General features: G+C 43.6%; 1 protein-coding gene across 1 annotated transcript in view; it reads right to left on the minus strand.

The window, feature by feature from the left end:
• Positions 1-22,359, minus strand: part of ARHGAP1 (Rho GTPase activating protein 1) — an 85,395-nt gene that overhangs the window by 41,357 nt on the left and 21,679 nt on the right. Inside the window, exons 2-3 of the mRNA XM_040328206.1 lie at positions 17,872-18,018; positions 14,539-14,628 (exon numbers count right to left, since the gene is read on the minus strand). Coding sequence (XP_040184140.1) covers positions 14,539-14,628; positions 17,872-18,013 — 232 coding nt within the window. The 5' untranslated portion in view covers positions 18,014-18,018. The remainder of the gene's footprint in view (positions 1-14,538; positions 14,629-17,871; positions 18,019-22,359) is intronic.

The raw sequence follows: 22,359 nt of genomic DNA on the forward strand, positions 1-22,359 counted from the left end.
AGACTGGCAACAGAAAAAAAAAAAAAGTGCGGCATGCCTTCAGTAATTTTAGGCCACATTTACATCTATGCTAACTGTAGGCTACCTCAATGCACAAACTGGGGTGCAATGCCATTCATTTTGAATAGCCCCCATCTTACATTACCGAGGGACCCCAAGTTTTGGTGCACCATAAGGCACAGATGTAAACCAATTGTGCATTGTGGTGTGTTGGAAAAAAATAGGGGGTCGTTTTATGGAGATGCATTAATTTTTAGATTGTAGGGTGTTGGAAGAATTTACAGGATGTCTCCAACTTTCAAGCCGACTTCAATGCGCCGTTTAATTGCGCGACTATGTGGCAGATGAGGTTTAGGAGTGATAAATGTAAAGTTATGCACTTGGGGGCTAAGAATATTCATACATACTAAGGGGAGTACAACTGGGTGGATCCATAGTGGCGTAGGATCTGGGGTTTTTGGTAGATCATTCAAAGCACAATAATAGCATGCAAGCTGTGGTTTCCAAAGCGAACAAAGTCCTTTCTTGTATTAAGAGCGGAGTTCCGGCCACAATTTCACTTTTTAAATATAAATACCCCAGTAATACGCAAGCTTAATGTATTCTAGTAAAGTTAGTCTGTAAACTAAGGTCCGTGTTGTTAGGTTGTTACAGCATTTAGACACTTTATAAAATAGAAATTGACTGGGGCCATCTTAAGTGTGGGCATCATGAAGCCAGACTGTATGACTTCCTGGATTTCAGCCTTGCAGATCTCACACATGCTCAGTGCTGCACAAGCAGTGTAATGGACAGTACAGGTGCTGAAACCTGATCTGAAACTGAAAAGTCACATGATTCTTTGAGACTGGGGAGTGCACAGACTCCTGGAAAGTTACACCCACTACATTCCCAGGAGTCTGTGCGGTGTAGGTTAGGAAGCTTTAGCACCTAGGTGCAGGAAGAGGGAAGATTAACTATTCTGCCTAGCAACAACACTTTGAAGGCATCTAAAAAAAAAAAAAAATTTCTTAAAGGACTAATGACATTTTTTTAAAACTACTGATGTAATGTTATATTTATGGGTGGAACTCCACTTTAAGAGCGATATGGAGAAAGATATAATTTTGCCCCTGTACAAATCATTAGTAAGACCTCATCTGGAATATGCAGTTCAGTTTTGGGATCCAGTTCTCAAAAAGGATATTGGGGAACTGGAGAAAGTGCAGAGAAGGGCAACCAAACTGATAGTCATGGAGGAGCTCAGCTATGAGGGAAGATTAGAGGAACTGAATTTATTCACTCTTGAGAAGGAGAATAAGGGGGGATATGATCAACATGTACAAATATATAAGAGGTCCATATAGGGAACTTGGTGTTGAGCCCTTGCGGGAAAGAGCCGAGACAGCCTTAGAGGGACCCCAGAAGACAAGGATCAGGCCCACTCTGTGCAAAAACAAACTGCAAAGTGGAGGCAAGTATGGTATGTTTGTTATTTAAAAAAAAAAAAAAAAAAAAAAATTAAACCTTTACAACCTCTTTAAAGCGGAGGTTCACCCATAGAGAACACATTTTCCCCTTAGCTTCATGCTCGTTTTGTCTAGGGGAATCGGCTATTTGTTTTAAAATATGATCCGTACTTACCGTTTACGAGATGCATCCTCTCCGTCGCTTCCGGGTATGGGCTGCGGGACTGGGCGTTCCTTCTTAATTGACAGTCTTCCGAGAGGCTTCCGACGGTCGCATCCATCGCGTCACGATTTTCCGAAAGAAGCCGAACGTCGGTGCGCAGGCGCAGTATAGAGCCGCACCGACGTTCGGCTTCTTTCGGCTACTAGTGACGCGATGGATGCGACCGTCGGAAGCCTCTCGGAAGACAATCTCAATCAAGAAGGAACGCCCGCTCCCGCAGCCCATACCCGGAAGCGACGGAGAGGATGCATCTCGAAAACGGGTAAGTACTGCTCATATTTTAAAACAAATAGCCGATTCCCCTAGACAAAACGAGCATCCATCTAAGGGGAAAAGAGGAAAAAAAACAGAAATGGGTGAACTCCCGCTTTAATTGAGACAAGAACACAATAGAGATATGCTTTGTTCATATTTTATGTCCGAGGTTTACAACCACTTTAATCTTTCACAAATAAGCCTACAACTACACTGTTCTAATGAATAACAGAAGACTGAAAATGTGGATTCTTGCACAAGCTCTGATAAGACCGTGGTCGTTACTACAATATAATCCAGTAAGCCACCAAATGCCAACCCTGCCAGTCCCCAGCCACAGCCGAGGTCCCTTATGTTGTTGTTCTCCATTTCAGACAGCCAAGTAGAAGTAGCTTTGAGTGAAACTCATTCTGTCAGTGAAGCTCATGCTTTATAATTGAGCAATGGATTTTATAAGAACTAGGATTCTCCTTATAGGGAAGGCTGAAGTCCTATCTGCAGACTCATTGCAGCCACAGGCTGTGAGAAAGCAACTCTTATCAGCCATCCCCTGAGAATAGGAACCAGGCATCTATTAAAGGGAACACAGAGGCATAAAACCCTGACTGCTTAGCATAAAAACACATTGCACCCGACTCTTCTTGGTGCCAAGCTACACAAATCGGAGTCAGTTTTAATAGACAATTTATATTGGGGTGGAGGAATGTTATGGCAGCCTAGATGGTTTGTCTTTCGCAATATGAAACCAAATGTTTTTCATTAGTAATTTCCAGCGCTTTTAAAAAGGTGATGACATGCCATGCAGCACTAGACATAAGAATTTAGTGATTTAATGCAACGTGGGTTCAAATCACTATACCAGCCTTGAAATTATTATGGAAACATCTGACATCTCACCTCACTCCTCCAATCAGTTATCTTCCTTAGAACGTCAGTCACATGAGTAATGCCCAGGCATTGGGCAGGAGGTCTTTGCCAAAGGACCTTTGACAGATCACATGGACAATAATGACGGCGTAAAAAAAACTCGGAGGGGGATTTAGATAACAAAGTCCTATGAGGACAGAACAGACCATACTTAAAGCAAATCTATCCAGAACACCACTTGGCTACAGGGAACAGCAGTTCACGCAAACTATTCCTATTCAATAACACAACAGCAATCAAAAGTATTTATAGAGTATGGCAGCCAGGTAGGTACCAAGAGCAGGTAACAGAGCCACCAAGCAGATAGGGAAAGTCAAGTAGATGTAAACCATAAGGCCTCTTGCACACTAATGCCAAAAAATTTCAATTTTTAGGCAAATGGCTGTCTTTTTAAAGGATGTAAATGCCGACCATTGTTTTCAATATGCATCCGAACCGCGACACTACCTGCTGAGCATTCTCAAATACCACTATTATTTTGAGTAAAAAAATAAACTCTACAAAAAAAATAAATGATCACTTATGATATCCCAGCTGAATTATCAATTCCATTCTTCATAAACATTGGCATGGGGTATATGAAGAGGCTGGGGAACGACCACACTGTCATTTTTGGAGGACAGCACAGTGGCTTAGCGATGAGCACTTCCGCTAGGAAGCACTATGGTTGTTGGTTTGAATCCCAACCATTGCACTGCCTGCATGGAGTTTGCATGTTCTCCCTGTGCCTGTGTGGGATTTCCTCTGGGTACTCTGGTTTCCTCCCACACTCCAAAGAAATGCTGGTAGGTTAATTAGATCCTGTTTGTCCCTAGTATGTATATGTATGAATGCGAGTTAGGGATCTTTAAAAGCAAGCTCCTTGTGGGCAGGACGTGAATGTACAATATATATGTAAAGCACTGCGTAAATTGATGGCGCTATACAAGTACCTGTAATAAATAATGAACAAAATGTACACACTTATTACTGTTACTCGCTCATTCATATCTTCATGGACCTTGCTTTGTGCACTGGTCCAAATCATGGTTGGGGGGGCGGGGGGATTATGGTGTGGGGTTATTTTTCAGGGGTTGGGCTTGGCCCCTTAGTTCCAGTGAAAGGAACTCTTAAGGCTCCAGCATACCAATACATTTTGGACAATTTCATGTTCCCAAGTTTGTGGGAACAGTTTGGGGACGGTCCCTTTCTGTTCCAACATGACTGCACACCAGTTCACAAAGCAAGGTCCATAAAGACATGGATGAACGAGCTTGGGGTGGAGGAACTTGACTGGCCTGATCTCAACCCAATAGAACACTTTTGGGATGAATTAGAGCGGAGACTGCGAGCCAGGCCTTCCCCACCCAACATCAACGCCTGACCTCACAAATGCGCTTCAGGAAGAAAGGTCAAACATTCCCATAGACACACTCCTAAACCTTGTGGACTGCCTTCCCAGAAGAGTTGAAGCTGTTATAGCTGCAAAGGGTGGGCCAACTCAATATTGAACTTCGAGGACCAAGACTAGGATGCCATTAAAGTTCACGTGCGTGTAAAGGCAGGTGTCCCAATACTTTGGTAATGTATGTATGCTGGAATGTCTGATGAGCATATGTGTAAGCGCCCTAAACAAATGACATATAACTTACCACAAAAATGTGTATCCTAACCAATTGCCTTTTTTATAACCAAAATATCAGTTTTAACTCTTTGTGGTGTTGATCTCCTGCAGTCTTGTTGCAGCCAGTTCCCAATCACCATGCACTCGCTTCTGCAATGGCTGCACTTAATATCTCAAGGCGGGTTTTATAATAGTGATTACACTGGACCATGCATGTGTAATTTGTACTGAAACAGTCACATGTTGTCTCTAATGGAAGCTCATGTGACAACACACAACTGGGTGACAGGGACAGAGTGCTATAAGAGGAAAGGCCTGAACAAGCACCTTATTTAAAGGGGTTGTAAAGGTACAATTATTTTTCCCCTAAATAGCTTCCTTTACCTTAGTGCAGTCCTCCTTCACTTACCTCCTCCTTCCATTTTGCTTTTAAATGTCTATTTCTTTTGCGAAATCCTCACTTCCTGTTCTTCTGTCTGTAACTCCACACAGTAATGCGAGCCTTTCTCCCTGGTGTGGAGTGTCGTGCTCGCCCCCTCCCCAAGTTTACACAAGATGTTTGGCCCCACCACCCCGTTGAGACACCTGGCTGTTTTTAGACATTTACCACTCTGATGACATCACCCAGTGTAAAGCGAGCCATAGATGGATCGACAATCATCCAGTTCAGCAAGGAATGGCCAATTTTTAATCCATCTATGACCATTTCAGCTCAAGAGAAGTTGATCTAATGATCAGCTTTTCTCGAATGGGAATGTTGGAAAATTTTCTTTTGATCAGCTGCAGCCCTGATCAATGTATTATGACAGAGGATGAGTCCCCATCGTCCGAATACAATAGCAAAGCATGGAGGAATACTCCATCCACTTCGTTTAAGTGGGTGGGGGAACCCATTTGACCTTTTTTTTTAAATCGGCCTGCTGGCTGATCATAAAAAACAATCCATCTATGGCCAGCCTAAGACCCCTTTCAGACGGAGCAGAATCGGTCAAGCGGATCACCTGCTAAACGGGGGATCTCTCCACTGATCGCCACTGAACATACAGATAACAGTTCCGTGACCGCTCCGCAATGCCGATCCAATCCACTGGACAGATGGGGAACGGATCTTCATCTGTCTGTTTTTAGCGGACTGGATCAGATGCCTGCGGGCCTCAGTGGACACATGGCCATAGAGAACGGGTGGGGTGGTCTGATCGGTCCTGCCTGAAAAAAATAAAAAATAAAAACGGACAGAAGGACCCGATCAGTCCGTTGGTGTGAAAGGGGCCTAACACTGGTCAGAGCCAAAGACAGAAATTCCAGAGGCCCTATGCAGAAGGCAATGGTCTGTTATATTTACAAAAGAGAAATATTTTTTATATTTCAAACATATTTTTGCAGTGCTCTGACTAAAGCTGTAGAATTTCATTAGAAAAATCAAATCAAAGTTCTGAAATGAAATGTTTCAAATAGTCAATAGGGTTAAATAGTCATAAATTGAAGAGACAGGATGGAATTATTTCTTAAACAAAACACATTTCTAACAACCAATGTTGTTTTTGTTTGGGAAATTCCATCCAATCTGAAATCCAAACAAAATTTTGAAGTCACTTTTTGGATCCCCACCCCATATGCTGAAGCACTTAAGATGACCACCTCTTTTTCCTACCCCTTGGCCTGGCCATGATTTCAGATAGTAGCTGTATTCTACACCAACCTATTTCAACCAGGGTGCCTTCTGGATTCTTTAGGGGTGCTAAGACAAAAATGTCTAAAAAAGTCCCCCAAATTGCCCATCTTTTTGTTACACAAAGCCACAGGTGCATCATTACAACCCTTGGCACCATAGGCCATGCTAAGAACCAGTGATGTCATTGGTTAACAAGGAGGACTTCAGCCTGCACAGCTTCATCGTTTGCCCCTTCACTGCCCGGGAGGATGGAGAGCATCAGCACTGGGGTTACATTAGCAGAGTAAGGAAGAAGAGAAACATTGGATTACTACTCAGTACCAGTGTGCAAAGGTGTAATGCTTTGTAAGAATAAATTGCCTCTAGTGTTGGGCAGGGGCGTATCTACGGCGAGGCAAGCAAGGCATTATTGAGGGGGGTGGCATCTGTATCGGAATTATGCCTGCAGGCATCACCCCGGTATTGTTTAGAGCCGGCGATCGGCTCTCTTGTATTAGCATTCAGAGTGGCTTACAAGCTGCTCAATTTATATTACAAGCAGCAGGGGGAGGACACACCCCCCACTGGCTGCAGCCATCTCGGGATCCCATTTTGCCGGAAGACCCGAGCGACCAGCCAATGCGTCGACCAGCTGGCCGGACAGCCATGCAGAGCCAGTGTTTTATCGATTTGTGCCCTCCGTCGAAAAGTGCTCACGCATGCGCAGAACGGAAGTGCACTCCAGCTGATTTGCTGATCAGCTGGAGTGACGTCACAATAGCACAAGCGCACATCATAGGAGTTTTTTTTTTATGGGATATACCATTTCACAGGCACAATTGAAATTTATGCAAAGAGCGGAGGGCCATCGTACATGTCAGATTGCGCCTCACTGTAAACCCGCGGCACAACAGCGAGGTAAAATATGACAAATATGGTGTCCCTCTGCTGTTTGCATAGTATTAAATTGTGCCAGAAATGATATCTCCCGTTGAAAGAAGGCTCTTATGATGTGCGCATGCACTATGGTGACGTCACTCCAGCTGGAGTGCCCTTGGCGTTCCGTTCAGTGAATGCACTTTGACAGCAGGCACATATCGTCAGAACACCGGAATCAGATTTGATCAGAAAGCATTCAGAAACACAGAGCTTGGCGTTTTCAATGCTTTTAAAAAAAGGGCGGAGGGAGGAGGGATTTCTCCATAAAGCGTACGTGTCACATGCCTATTGCTGTCAAAAGAATGTTTGCATTCGTTGTGACAGCAATACAAATAAATAAAAAAAAGTGCCCCCATCCTCCCAGGCAAGGGCGAACGCATACGTCACCCTGGCACGCATGCAAACAGCGATCGTCCCACACGTGTGAGGTATCGTCCTGAACGTTAGCTCATGGGCAGTAATTCTAGCACCAGACCTCCTGTGTAAATCTAAAGTGGTAACCTGTAAAGGCTTTTAAAGCATCACATATGGATAGTAAACTTGTTTCCCGTTGCACGGGCATGGACAATTTTAGATTCAATAGGGTTTTTTTGTCTTAGCAACACAAAATAAACAAAAATGTGACCAAGTGTGAGCCAGTGGGCACTCTGGTGTAACAAGCTCGGATTGTATAGTTGTTAATGTATTCTAAATATTATAAATGAATACTTGGAGAACAATTCAATGCCATGTGATTCAGTGTATGGTTCTTGTAGCGTTCCATGCGCAGTTCCCGTCAGCCCAGACACCACAGTGGGAGCATACTGCGTCTTATGGGCTGGTGGAACCTACTTAAGCATTGTTTACCTTTTAATATAAGCTTTGTCATCAACACATTTATAGGGAAGTATGTGAAAGCTAGTATCCCGTACATTAATAATAATTGGAATAGCATTGAGTAGCACCTGTGTTCACAGGTAGAGAACTAGAATACTTTCAAAAATGAGATTACGTTGGTGAAAGTGTAGATAAGAGAGAGGAAGATGGTAAAAAAAGAAGGAAGAAGAAAAAAAAATAAAAGTATATAGGTAAGGGAAGGGGAGAGAGGGGCGGTGGGGATAGAGAGGGGAGGGGTGGGGAGAGAGCGAGCTCCGATCAAGGGGGGTTTCAAATGGGGGGGCACGAACAGGGTTACTAAGTTATTGTGGTTAGGCTCTCAGGGGGTTCTTATCAACGCAATTCTATGCTTTCATTTATCAGATATGGCGTAATGCCTCCAGATGCTCCAGGTGGCGGAGAATTTGTCACACTTATCCAAGGCTTTGGCTTGCATCTCTGAAGCAGATGTTTAACCTCAGCTTCTTCTATGCGTTGGCAATGGACTGTTTAGCTTAGCTGCAACAAAGAGGAGAGTAGCCATTTTTGTTGCACAACAGCGAATCCTCAAATTGATTAACCCCAGCCCCCACCCTCTCCCTAGTTCCCTCAATGCATTCAGCTGTAGCATCAACTCCATTACACCCCCCCCCCACCCCCTCCAAACGGTATAGACTTGAACTAGGGGTACATCCTATTTAAGTCTATGGGACATTTGTGTGCAGTAAACCTGAACTAGAAGCACAAAAATAAATTATTAAACAGCTCTGATCTTTACCAGGGAGAACAGCTGTAGATCTCAGGGAGGATGACGACGAGTCCTCAGTCCCATCCAGAGACAATGCTGTTTCCTGGAGTAGCATTTTAAATTAAAACTAAAAACAACAACAACATCTTTCCACTGTCTCTGCGGGAGACTACAACTTTCCAAAGACATGTTTATGTGCCCAGGGGAGCATTCAGCAGAAGATCACATAAATATAGAAAAAAAAAAACACACAAGATGAAGCAACTGCATAATTAAGTCACTGAGCATTGAATGTTCCATGAAGGAATTCTCAATCAAATTACTTCATGAAAAGCATGTCAGGGCAGGCTCTCAATCAGTGGTATACTGGGGGTCCTTCAGAGATATTCAAGCAGTTCCTCTTTTAATAGTAAGCTTGCAGGTATTCTACGGTTCCCCATATATCTTTCATTGGCTCCGCCTTTTTATTTGATATAAAAGTAAGTCGGGAAGCCAATTTTCCGGCAGCCCACACAGTCAATGCCTCCAGGAGGGGGGGGGGGGGTGTTGCTGACCCTGTCATACTATCTAAATTTGGCCATGCATCGAGCAAATTTTGACTGGTTCTTGAATGACCCAGAGGGGAGATCTTTGGCCAAACAGAGCCTGCATCAATGAAAAAAGTGTAATTCAGCGCCAAACAAATAAATACAAAATTTTAAAATAAAAACTACAAAAAGCAGCTCCTCATATACAATACTGATTGCAATAGTTGAAAAGGATAGGTAGAGGGCGCTAGACCACACAGTGATAACTCAATAAATCGCTTATAATCGTGATCATACATATAATAACAATAAAATAAAAAAAATACAAAATGATTATATTAATATTGAATAGTGTCTCTGTGTCATAGATGGCCTCTATGGCATCAAGTCCCAATATCAAATAAATAATAAGAAATTGAATCTTCTTATTTGCTGTGATCTTGCTTAAGTGAAAATAAAAGTGCCACCACCACACTTGAATCTTCTTACACCCAAAATGTGCTGATAAAAATGGATGCGCTTACCAGAACAAGTTGACTACTTTAGTGAAAAAGATAGTCAAAAGAGCTTAGACAGGATTGTGCCTGCACACATGTTGACATGTTGAAGACGTTCAATTAACGAAACGTACGTCAGAGGCGGTACCTGATCACGTGACGTGCTCCCCGACATGTGGAGCTAGCAGCTGGGAACGCGTGGTTGTGCTACAGTGGTGGCGGCGATCCCCGTTACCCAAAATTCGTACCGCACATTGGTGGTGAAACGTCTGCAGCCCCAGGGTAGGCACTTATACAGCAAGAGGCCATTTGGCTTTTCCTATGTTATAATTTTTTTTTATTAAAGCAATATTACGCTATTGGCTTTTCTATTGTTTTTTTTCACATATCCTTGTTTGGAACACCTGGGAATGAGGTTATACATCCATGTTCCTGTCAACATGTGTGCAGGCACAATCCTGTCTAAGCTCTTTTGACTATCTTTTTCACTAAAGTAGTCAACTTGTTCTGGTAAGCGCATCCATTTTTATCAGCACATTTTGGGTGTAAGAAGATTCAAGTGTGGTGGTGGCACTTTATTTTCACTTAAGCAAGATCACAGCAACTAAGAAGATTCAATTACTTATTATTTATTTGACATTGGGACTTGATGCCATAGAGGCCATCTATGACACAGAGACACTATTCCATATTAATATAATCATTTTGTATTATTTTATTGTTATTATATGTATGATCACGATTATAAGCGATTTATTGATTTATCACTGTGTGGTCTAGCGCCCTCTACCTATCCTTTTCAACTATTGCAATCAGAGCCTGCATCAAATCAGATGGTTGGCTATTGAGGAAAATATTTAAAATAAAAGTTTCTGTAAATGGAGTCTAGCACTGGTCGTGTTCCTTGCCAGCGTGGTTTCTGAAAGTGAGGAATGGAAGGCCAGCGATACATATCTGGCTTCTTCGGCCTGTCCCATCACAGTGATGTCATCATCTTACTTCGATTTCTGGATCCTGAGAGAACCCTGCTGCTAATAAGCCAATAGAAAGTGTCCACGTCACAACCCGCATAAAAATGTGGACACCTGAAGGACCCAGCTTCCTGTGTATGAAAGAAAAGAGAAAGCTCCGGACTGGAATAACCTCAAATTTAGGCAAGTAAAAGAGGCACCGGCACAGAGTGTATCGGGATTTCTAGGAAGTCTTCCAGGGCGGCACACCCAAGTAGGCCTGCCGTCCTGGAAGACGACTGGAGAAAAGTACCAGTCACACTTAACGGTAATGGGTTTTCTAGGAAGTCTTCCAGGACGACAGGCCTACTTAGGTGTGCTGTCCTGGAAGATGACTGGAGAAACTTTATTTTAAATATTTTCCTCAATAGCCATCCATCTGATTTGATGCAGGCTCTAAACCGTGGACCTTCATTAAATGTAACCATATTGCTATACTTGGAGGTGCCCCTCTTCTCTTTTATACTCTGTAGCTCCTGCTGGATTTTGCTTCTAATCCCCTTGTGGAGGCTTCAATTTATTTAATCACATTGCCATAATATTTGTATATGGACTATAAACTAAAGGACTTATGAATAAATGGTTGTGGAACGAATCATTTGAGTTTCGAATATTTCTTATGGGAAAATTTGCTTCGATATAAGAGGGTTTTGGATTGGAAGCCTTAACGAATTATGCTGGCAATCCAAGGTTTTACTGTATATGTATGTATATATAATAATTTTTTTGCTTAGAGATGGAGGATTCGTATTGCCGCCCAGCTCATAAATAAACACAAGAAGCAGCCTTTGGAAAACTCAAGCTTGTCTGAAGCAGAACTGAATAAACATAACATGCTATGCAAAGTATGTGTAAAATGTCTTATCTTGTTCACCAGGCAAAATCTACAACCCGGGTAATAAGTGAGCTCAGCGATGGTCTATCTGATGGTCTGCTGGAAGCAAGAAATTCCAATGGTATATTCAACCAACATGTTAGTTCCTGCTGTATAATACTTGTTTACTGAACACCTAGATTCATCATTTGTTTAAGTTCCATGCAAAAAGTGAGCAAGCAGAGTCATGACTGTTCTCCATGCAAAATTGCAAGTGGAAGCGCATGCATAACCTTAAACACAGAATATAAATGCAGACTCTTAAGGAGGTCTGCAGCTGCGATCAGACACTTCTCATACGGGAATTTGTGCACAAAGGCATGAAAACAAATTGGCATATGCTGGACATTTTTAGCAAGTGCTTCAGATGCTTAAATAAGGCTGCATTCACACACCTGAACGCTGCGTATTTTACCGTGATTTGCCGCGACAAATTGCAGCGTTTTGCCGCGACAAAACGCAGCGTTTTTTACCGCGGTTTTCGCTGGAGGGGCGATTTACACATAGTCGGCTATGGCCGAACGCCGAAGCCGCCTGAAAAAAAAAGGGTCAAGGACTTGTTTTGAGCTTCAGGCGTTTCGGCGTTCGGCATGGAGATGTGAACCATCTCCATAGCCGACAATGTTAAATCACCCCTCCAGCGTATTTCAGGCTGCAATAGCGTCTTGCTACAGGCGACAAAACGCCTAGGTGTGAATGGAGCCTAAGTGGGCAGAGTATAGTGAGCCAAACTGCTCAACGTAAACAAGCACCAAGTGATGTAACAATTTTAAAACTGCAACTTTCTGGAATTCAGCACTGGTTCACACTGGTGCGATTTTGACAATTGCCAGCAATGGCACTGTCCTAATCGGTGCAATGCCACACCAGTTTTTTCTGCACTACTTTTTGCGATTTCAGAAACTGCACAGATGTCTCTCTAATCGTGGCCGAAATCGCGACTGACAGGCGTGAGTGAAATAGTGCAAGTTCAGCTCCCGCAGCCCAGTGTGAACCTGGGCTCAAAAGGGCTTTATTTATTTATAGTAGAAAGAAAAGTAGCACATTAAGTGAAAACAGCTGAACAACATTACTTAAAAGTAGGACTGAAGTTATCCAATAAAAATTGGTAGCAGGTAGAGTTATACAGCAGAGAGAAGACTCTGTGGGGGTTATTTAGTAAAACTGGAGAGCGCAAAATCTGGTGCCGCTCTGTATAGAAACCAATCAGTTTCCAGGTTTTATTGCCAAAGCCTAATTGAACAAGTTGAATTTAGAAGCCGATTGGCTTCCATAGTTGCACCAGATTCTGAGTGCTATAGTTTTAGTAAATCTCCCCCTGTGAATATTCTACACTAAAACCTAATTTTCTTCCCGCTATCAATTGTTTTTAAATCAAATTGTATGCAGAGTGCTGTGCATGTGTAGTTCAGTATACAATCTCAGCATCTTACAGATTCTGAAAGTTAGAGGCAGTTGCAGAGTCAATGCAAGTCTGATATGCATGGGTGAGAGTTATGTCTACAGTGGTCACCCAATGGTTGAAGACAGAAGACTTCAGATGTGACAAGTCAGGGGGAAGATGGCAGTGGAGGAACATGGGACTGCAGGAAAGCATGTTAAACAGGTAAGTTTGCTTTAATGTACAAGTATGCAGTAAAGGCTGAGTTCATAAAAGATCCCAAACAATTAGGCTTCCATCATTACAATTCGGCAGACTAAAGCCTCATACACATGCACGGTTTTCTCGGCAAGAACCAGAAAGAAAACTGCTGGCAGAGCTTTCTTGCTGAGTAAACCGTGTCAAGAAAACTGCCCAGAATCTAGACGGGAAAAATAGAGAACGGTTCTCTATTTTCTCGTCGTGAGATTCCCGGCAGTGTTTTCCTGCCGAGAAACCCAAGCGTGTGTATACTTGCCTCTCCATGGAAACCTGTGCATGCTGGAAATGACTGACACATGCGCGGTAGCTTCCAAGGCATAGGTAGGGTGAAGCAAGATGGCGGCGATGGCTTTGAATGCGACGTCGTAGTCGATTACGTCACCGCGTTCGTGCCATTCAAAAGAACGGCGGTTCTTTTGAATGGCCTGTGTGTACACTCGGCCTGGCAAGAGAATCTTGCCAAGAATCTCGTCAGGAAAAACAATATTTTTTTCCCTGACGAAATTCTGGGCCGTGTGTACAGGGATTTAGAGTGGACCAAAAAGTGAAAATCTGCCATGTTAAAAGGGAACGCTTAGGAATGTTGATTTGTGCCCAAGCTATACCCTAAACATTTTACGGATGCTCTTAAATTCCTCCAGAGGACTTCTTAGTATGCGAGGATAGCTACTCATACCTACAGTATACATCTGCAGTGTGAGATGTGCAGAACAAGACATGGTAAGTCAGTAATGGGGGAGGAATCAGCTGCAGAGACACCACAGGCAAAATACGTGACTTGTCCTTTGCCCTCTGACTATCTTTTTGGGCACTGCTTCCATAGTTCAGCTCCTCAGTACAAGATAATATTTGATCCTCTTCTTAAAATGTTAAAATTACTTTGCCATAAGGCACCAAAAGCCTGAGAGTTGCAGCTACTTTATCTGCCTCAATACAATTACAGGTTGTCGGTGTCAAGTTTAGAAAGGCTATAAAAGGGAAACCGCCATAAAAATTCCTATATCCCAGTGTAGCCTGTGTGGTCACCAAGGCACGCACACCCTTCTCCAATGACAGGAATACAGAACTGTACAACTATGCAAAAATAACTTTTTAGAAAATAGATGAACTCTGTAAAAATGCCACCTGCATTTCTTTACCGTATATTAGATATAATGGCTACCGTAGGCAACCTGACCATTTTGTCAAGTGCAGCAGTTGTCATAATGGAGATCTATAAAGATGAATGAATGTTGAGAGCAATTCACCAAAGCAAGACTTTATATTCACAGTTAATACAAACCACATCCAACGACGTGACTAGAGAAGGTCATGGTAAAAACTGTAAAGAGAGGCTTACCTGCCACTTCCACAATTTGATGTCTGGCAATGTCATAATAAGGATCATCCCAGCGAAGGTGGATGATGGGATCAGGGGATGTCTTTGAGTCTGCATAAGAGAAAAATTTAAAAATGATTAGATGATTCAACTATTCATACATTGTGAAAAATCAAATGAATTGAAAATGTAAAATATTTTGTATATTTTTTTAAACCCCTCCTGCAAGGGGAATACCGTATATACTCGAGTACAAGCCGACCCGAATATAAGCCGAGGCACCTAATTTTGCCACAAAAAAATGGAAAAACATATTCACTCGAGTATAAGCCTAGGGTGTCCATCACTGTGTCCATGCCCCACTGTGTCCATGACTAGAATGACGTTTAACATGGGAGTCTATGGAAGGGGTGCTCGGCTTTGAAAAATTGGTGCTCCCAGACAACAAACTTTGCACAATTGTAGAGGAGAAATGGGGCTACATGTGTGCCAAGTTCTGGGTCCAGGGGACCTACCACCGTCACCGGAGAAATTACTGTTTAACATGAAAGTCTATGGAAGGGGTGCCCGACTTTAAAAAAAAATCGGTGCTCCCTGGCCAACAAACTTTGCACACTTGTAGAGGAAGAGTGGGGCAACATGTGTGGTAAGTTTGGGGTCCAGGGGACCTACAGCCGGTGGGTACCAGGACCCCAAAGTCCAGGAGAATAGGTGCAAAAAGGTGACTCGAGTATAAGCAAAGGGGGGCATTTTCAGCACAAAAAAATTGCTGAAAAACACGTCTTATACTCGAGTATATACGGTAATTACATCACTTTCCTCAGACATTAGCGCCACCTTCATCACCTCCCACTAATGCTGAAGATGTAAATGGAACAAAATTCTTCCAAATGGCATATGAATAACATAAAATATTGATAATGACCACAATTAACCACATCTTCCAAGTACACTACTGAGTGCAGAAGTATAGCATTTTGTTGCTGCTTTTTTTGTACCAATCCACCGGACTGCCAGAACAACGTAATGTATAAATCTAGAATATGCTTGAGAAAGTGAATCTCTTTCGGCACAGAAGATCTCTGTAGTCAAACATCACATTCTTCATATGCAGCCACTATGACCAGGATTACGCCAAGAACCACTTCATTATAGGATGCAAAACATGTGACTACATGTGTATCTCAGAAAAACTGGAAGACCAAGAACGTGCAAGTATTACAGAAGACGCAACCGAAAACGTGACACAGTGTTCAGAGCTATGAATTCCTGCAGTTAGTACATTACACAGAACCTGTGGAGGACAAGAGCTGCCATGGCTTCATTGTTCTATTATAATTGCACAGGCTATTTGCTCTGCTACTTAACAAGATATTGCATTGTTCAAAGCAAGCAGCCAGCGCAAAAGACAAACTCCCCTCCTGCACGAGGCCTGCGAGTCACTTAGTAGTAAAGCCAGGATCAGGAGAACAGCCCGGGAACACACCTTATGAAGTTCATCGCCGTCTTCTTGTTCTTCAGATTCTAGTTGCCTGGCTGTCATGCTAACTAGAGCTGCACGATTCTGGTGAAAATGAGAATTACGATTCTTTTGCTTAGACTAAAGATCACGATTCTCAAAAACTGAATGCCAGAAACCCCCCCCCCCCCCAAATAAATAAATAAATAAATAAACCTGCGATTCATCTGAAAAAAAGAATATATATATATATAAAAAAAAAAGAGACCAGTGATATGTCTATAATGTTAAAGACCATATAACTCCTATGAAAAAAGCAGAATCAAACTTTGATTCTGCTTTTTTCATAGGAGTTATATGGTCTTTAACATTATAGACATATCACTGGTCTCTTTTTTATACCTCTTTTTTATACATCAGAAGCAGTACCGCCAGCAACCATTGGGTGGCGCATGGATACACACAGTTGTACAGAACTGTGATAAAGATTAATACATCAGAAGCAGTACTGCCGGCAACCACTGGGTGGTGCATGGATACACACTACAGTTGTACAGAACTGTGAGAGAAGCCCAGGCATCCATCCAGTGGCGCAGGCTGCTGACGTTGGTTCCGATATCGGCACCATTTGCGTTCCACGCTGGTTATGTGGACCCGGCGGTAACACAAAAGAATCGCGGGTCATCCCGCGGTGAGAATCGAGATCGCGATTCTCTCCGCGATTAATCGTGCAGCTCTAATGCTGACCGTCTTCAACATTTTCAGACACTGACCGGGAACTGTATGTAGATACTGTATGTAGATACTATTAGTCGTGCTCTCCACAAATCTGCCCTTTATGGAAGCGTGGCAGGAAGAAAGCCATTGTTGAAAGAAAGCCATAAGAAGTCCTGTTTGCACTTTTTGAGACAAGACATATGGGGGACACAGCAAACATGTGGAAGAAGGTGCTCTGGTCAGAGGAGACCAAAATTTTTACTTTTTGGCCTAAAAGCAAAAAAGCTATGTGTGGTGAAAAGCGAATACACTGCACATCACCCTGAACACACCATTCCCACCGTGATACATGGTGGTGGCAGCATCATGTTGTTGGGATGTTTTTTCTCAGCAGGGACAGGGAAGCTGGTCAGATTTGATGGGAAGATGGATGGAGCCAAATACAGAAAAATCTTAAAAGAAAACCTGTTCGAGTCTTCGAAAGAGCCGAGACTGGGGCGGAGGCTCACCTTCCAACAGGACAATGAACCTAAACACACAGTCAGAGCTACAATGGAATGGTTTAGATCAAAGCATATTCATGCATTAGAATGGCCCAGTCACAGTCCAGACCTAAATCACATTGAGAATCTGTTTTTAGACTTGAAAATTGCTGTTCACAGACGCTCTCCATCCAATCTGACAGAGCTTGAGATATTTTGCAAAGAAGAACGGGCAGAAATGTCCCTCTCTAGATGTGCAAAGCTGGTAGAGACATCCCCAAAAAGACTTGCAGCTGCAATTGCAGTGAAAGGGGGTTCTATAAAAAGTATTGACTCAGGGGGGCTGAATACAAATACACACCACACTTTTCACATATTTGTGCAAAAAATTGAAAACAATTTACGGTATCATTTCTCCTTCCACCTCACAATTATGTGCCACTTTGTGTTGGCCTATCACATAATTTCTCAACAAAATACATTGGCATTTTTGATTGTAACATGACAAAATGTGGAAAATTTCAAGGGGTATGAATACTTTAAGGCACTGTAGATTATGTGTACATGAGCCCTTATTCCCTTAGTCCATTGTCACCATGACCTATAATAGAAACACTTCCTTTTTGAAAATTCTACTTGCCTGATCATTTCTGTTTTCTCAATCACAGACCTGGAACAAGCACACTGCATGCATACCTGACTTGGGGAAGTCCTGAACATCATCGGAGGGCCAGTTCTGATCATCTACAGATGCCAGTTTCAACTGCTCCAGGGAATGGGTGGTTTCATCTTTTTCCAAATCATCACTTAGGTCCACAAGGGCATCGGAGTTCATCATGTCTACTGTAACAAAAAAAAAAAAAAGAAAGAAAGATTTAAAAAAATTGCTTGGGAAGCTGCACCACAACTGAATAAGCTAGAGCAGCCAAAACAAATATAAAATAAGGTAGCGTCTGCTCAAGAAATTCTGACCGGGAAATGTAAAATTACCAATTATTAGGCCGATTTGGTGCAGTATGACCGCACCATGCAGTGCAGTGTACCTGCAGGTTTGGAGCGGGTTAGCTGCGCTTTCTCATAGAGTTCTATTACGTCCTGTGGTGTACCTTCTGAAAGCGCACCAAAGATTCAGCATGCAGGAGTTTTGGTGCGCTTTCAGAAAAGTGCATCAAAACCACCGGACATAATAGAACTCTCTGGGAAAGGGTAACCAAGCTGCACCAAACCCGCGGGTACACTGCGAGGCTTCCACGGTGCGGTGCACCGCACCATTATGAAAGCAGCTTGAGCCCAAGTTCACACTGGGCTGTGGGAATGAAGCCATGCAAGTTCAGCTGAACTCGCACGATTTCACTCCCGCCTTTCAGTCCCGATTTCGGCCGCGATTACAGAGACATCTGTGCAGTTTCTGTAAATTGCGTGCAGAAATCGCAAAAAGCAGTTCAGCAACTACTTTTTTAAATCAGTTTAGCGCCGCAGATGCCGCGTCGCACCAATTAGGACCGCGCCATTGCCAGAAAATGCCGGCGATTTGACATGTCAAATCGCATGTCAAAACGCACCAGCGTGAACCAGAGCTTATTTGTTAGGCTCCATTCACACCTAGGCGTTTTGTCGCCTGTAGCGCGACGCTAATGCAGCCTGAAATACGCTGGAGGGGTGATGTAACATTGTCAGCTATGGAGATGGTTCACATCTCCACGCCGTACGCCTAAAGCTCAAAACAAGTCCCAGACCCTTTTTTCAGGCGGCTTTCGGCATAGCCGACAATGTTAATTACCCCTCCGGCGTATGTTAGGCTTTAAAACGCCACGTTTTGTCGTGGCAAAACGCCGCAATTTGTCGTGGCAAATCGCGGTAAAATACGCCGCGTTCAGGTGTGAATGCAGCCAATTTTAGCCTAAACCCCCCTTGCCCCATGAGACACATTCCTCCCTTACCACACACACACACATAATACACACACACACAATGTAAATCCTGACCATTTATTTTGCACAGTTTTCTTTCTCAAATATCTTCCTGCAGGTCACATAACACGCAGGGGTCATCTTCTTTCCTCCTACCGTCTTGTCCAGAAGTAGGAGGTTCGCAATACTGCAGAAAGCATCAATTACCCCTTATTAAAGAAGAATTTCTGGATAAAGCCAACTAATCTTAAAAATGCTCCCTCCCTTCTCCTAATACCTATTCGGACTAACCTGTTTAAGAAAGCAAAAAAAAAAAAAACAACACACACACACACACACCAAAATCCACCAGGAAGTATAGTGTATAAAAGAGAAGAGAGGCGCCTCTAAGTGTAGCAATTACATTTAATGAAGTTACAACATTTAGCACCGCCCACTGCTGTCAGTCTGCAATCGTGACCAGGAAGACTACTCTGCAGTAGAGCGATTGAAGCGCAGCATGGAAGGGATGATGGCGGTGAGAAGGTTGATCTATGTGGACAGCTTTACTCTGGATCCCTGCATACTTGGATGTGCCTCTTAATCATCAACCATTTGAGTTGCCAATTATTGTACATTCATTAAATTTAAACATATTGCTACACTAAGGCCCCTTTCACACCGGGGCGGGAGGTGCGGTGGCAGTATAGTGCCGCTATTTTTAGCTGCGTTATATGGTTGGAATTACCGTGGTATTCGGCTGCTAGCAGTGCGATTATAACACCCGCTAGCGGCCAAAGGGATAATACTGCCCCTTTGCGGAGGTGCATTGCCGGCGGAATAGCCACGGTGTCCCATCATTTTCAATGGGGAAAAAAGAGGTAAACACACCGCTCCAAAAGGATGCTGCTGGCAGGACTTTTAGAGCGGTCCCGCCAGCGCATCGCCTCAGTGTGAAAGCACTTGGGCTTTCACACCGAGACTGCAGGGCAGGAGTTTTTCAGGCGATATACCGCCTGAAAAACTCCTTAGTGTGAAAGAGGTCTAAGAGATGCCTCTCTTCTCTTTTATACTCAGTTGTGACGTGATGCTACTTGTATAATCAAGACACCGCTTGTATATCAGTCTTGTACAAGTCAAAATGTATCTTGCAAAATGCTCTCAAACCAAGGTTTTACTGGATATACCAATCACACAACATATACAAAACGAGATAAAACGTACAACAATTTATAAACAATGGCCCAGATTCAAGTAGCAATTGTGCCTGTGTAACCATAGGTTACACAGCGCAATTGCTTACTTGCCCCGGCGTTACGAATGCTCCCGATTCAGGAACATCGTAACGCCGACTGCAGCCTAAAATCTGTGTGGCATAAGGCTCTTATGCCACGCATATCTAGGCTGCATTCTTGCGATGACCGCTAGGGGGCGTTCCCATTGTGGTCAGCGTATAGTATGCAAATTGCATACTAAAACCGATTCACAATGTTGCGCGAGCCCTGCGTACGCAATTTACGTCGTTTCCGTACGGCGCGTTTAGCGTAATGCTGCCCCTTCTAATAGCAGGGGCAGCCAATGCTAAAGTATACCCGTCGTTCCCGCGTTGCGACGTTCGAATTTTACGTAATTTGCGTAAGTGATTCGTGAATGGTGCTGGACGCCATTCACGTTCACTTTGAAGCAAATGACGTCCTTGCAATGTCATTTGCCGCAATGCACGTTGGGAAAGTTTCCCGACGGAGCATGCGCTCTACGCTCGGCAGTGCGCCTAATTTAAATGATTCCCGCCCCCTACGGGATCATTTACATTAGGCGCCCTTACGCAGGGCAAGTTTACATCGTGAATCGCGGGTAGCGCAGTAAATTTGCGGGGGCGCAGGGCAAAAACGCTGCCCTGCGCCTCCGTAAATAAGGGGCAAATCTACCTGAATCCGGGCCAATGTGCACAAATCTGTGCTTATAAAGACAATTCAAAATAATGCAAAAAAATAAAAAAAAAGTGTCCATAAAGCAATATGCGACTCAATTATAGCCCATATAAAAAAACTCCTCTGAGCAAACCATTCACTGGTGAAAAAAAAAACACAATAATCCACCTCTTGTGCTTTTTTTATCAGTGCCACTAAACATTCTACCCTTGTGAAAAGAACTCACCAGAATATTAGACCCCTTAAAATAAGAAAAAGGTCTTAGCCTAGGTTCACACTGCTGCGAATTCAAAATCGCGGTAAAATGCGCGATTTTACCGCGATTTCGCCGCGATTTTGGCCGCAATTTAATGTAAATCGCGGCCCGAAATCGCAAAAAGTAGTACAGGAACTACTTTTTGAAATCGCAGATGCGGCGTTGCACTGATTAGGACAGTGCCATTGCCGACAATTGCCGCCGATTTGAGATGCGATTTGACATGTCAAATCGCATCTCAAATCGTTCCAAATCGTACCCAGTGTGAACCAGGGCTAAACCTGCTTTTTTTTCACCCTTTACCGCCAAATGACTTTTTCTCCTTTCCTACCCACCTTCCCAGGCTATGCAGGAGCCAGATCACATCACCGGACCAGGAGTAACCTAAAACCAGGGAAGTATCTTTCCTGCACAGGTTATGCCTAGTACACATGGACGAAATGTCAGGAGACACGGTCCGGTTCAATAAAAACCGGGCAACATTCGGCCCGTGTGCAAGTCAGCCAGTTGGACAGAAGCCGGCCATTTGTCTGGCTTCTGTCAGATGAGCATGCTGGAAAACCAGCAGCCTACGATCAGCACTCTCAGCCAATGGCTGGTAGCGCTGCCTGGAGTGTTTTGGCTAAGGGGCCATCCTCCTGTTTGGCTATGGGGCCATCCTCCTGTCGGAACACAACAGCTCAGTGGGGGAGATCACTGTACTAACATTGGACCGTTGGTACAGCGGCTCCGACAGACGCTGGCAGTCCCCCCCCCCTCCCGTCAACCTGCTGGGTTGAACACAAAAGAAACCATTAGTGTGTGCCAGGCTTTAGTCAGCATAGGTGTTAGAAAGGTGGAGGAAGCAGTTTATTTTAACAAGGATGGTTTGGTTTTGCCTGGAAGTCCTGTTTTCTGCATCATCACATTGTAAACTTAGGGCAGCATGCTGATGCACCCCCAGGGGCACCATGGGCCCACTGGAAACAGGTTAAAGGACAGCAACATTCAATCCAAGAGAGAAACAGCAGCTCTGAATGGAGGACGACACAGAGCTCAACGATGGAAAGTGGAGAGTTGGGCTTTAACCACTTAAGGACCGGACCAATATGCTGCTAAATGACCCAAG

This window comes from Rana temporaria, chromosome 11 (assembly GCF_905171775.1).
Source record: "Rana temporaria chromosome 11, aRanTem1.1, whole genome shotgun sequence".
NCBI classification, from domain to species: domain Eukaryota; kingdom Metazoa; phylum Chordata; class Amphibia; order Anura; family Ranidae; genus Rana; species Rana temporaria.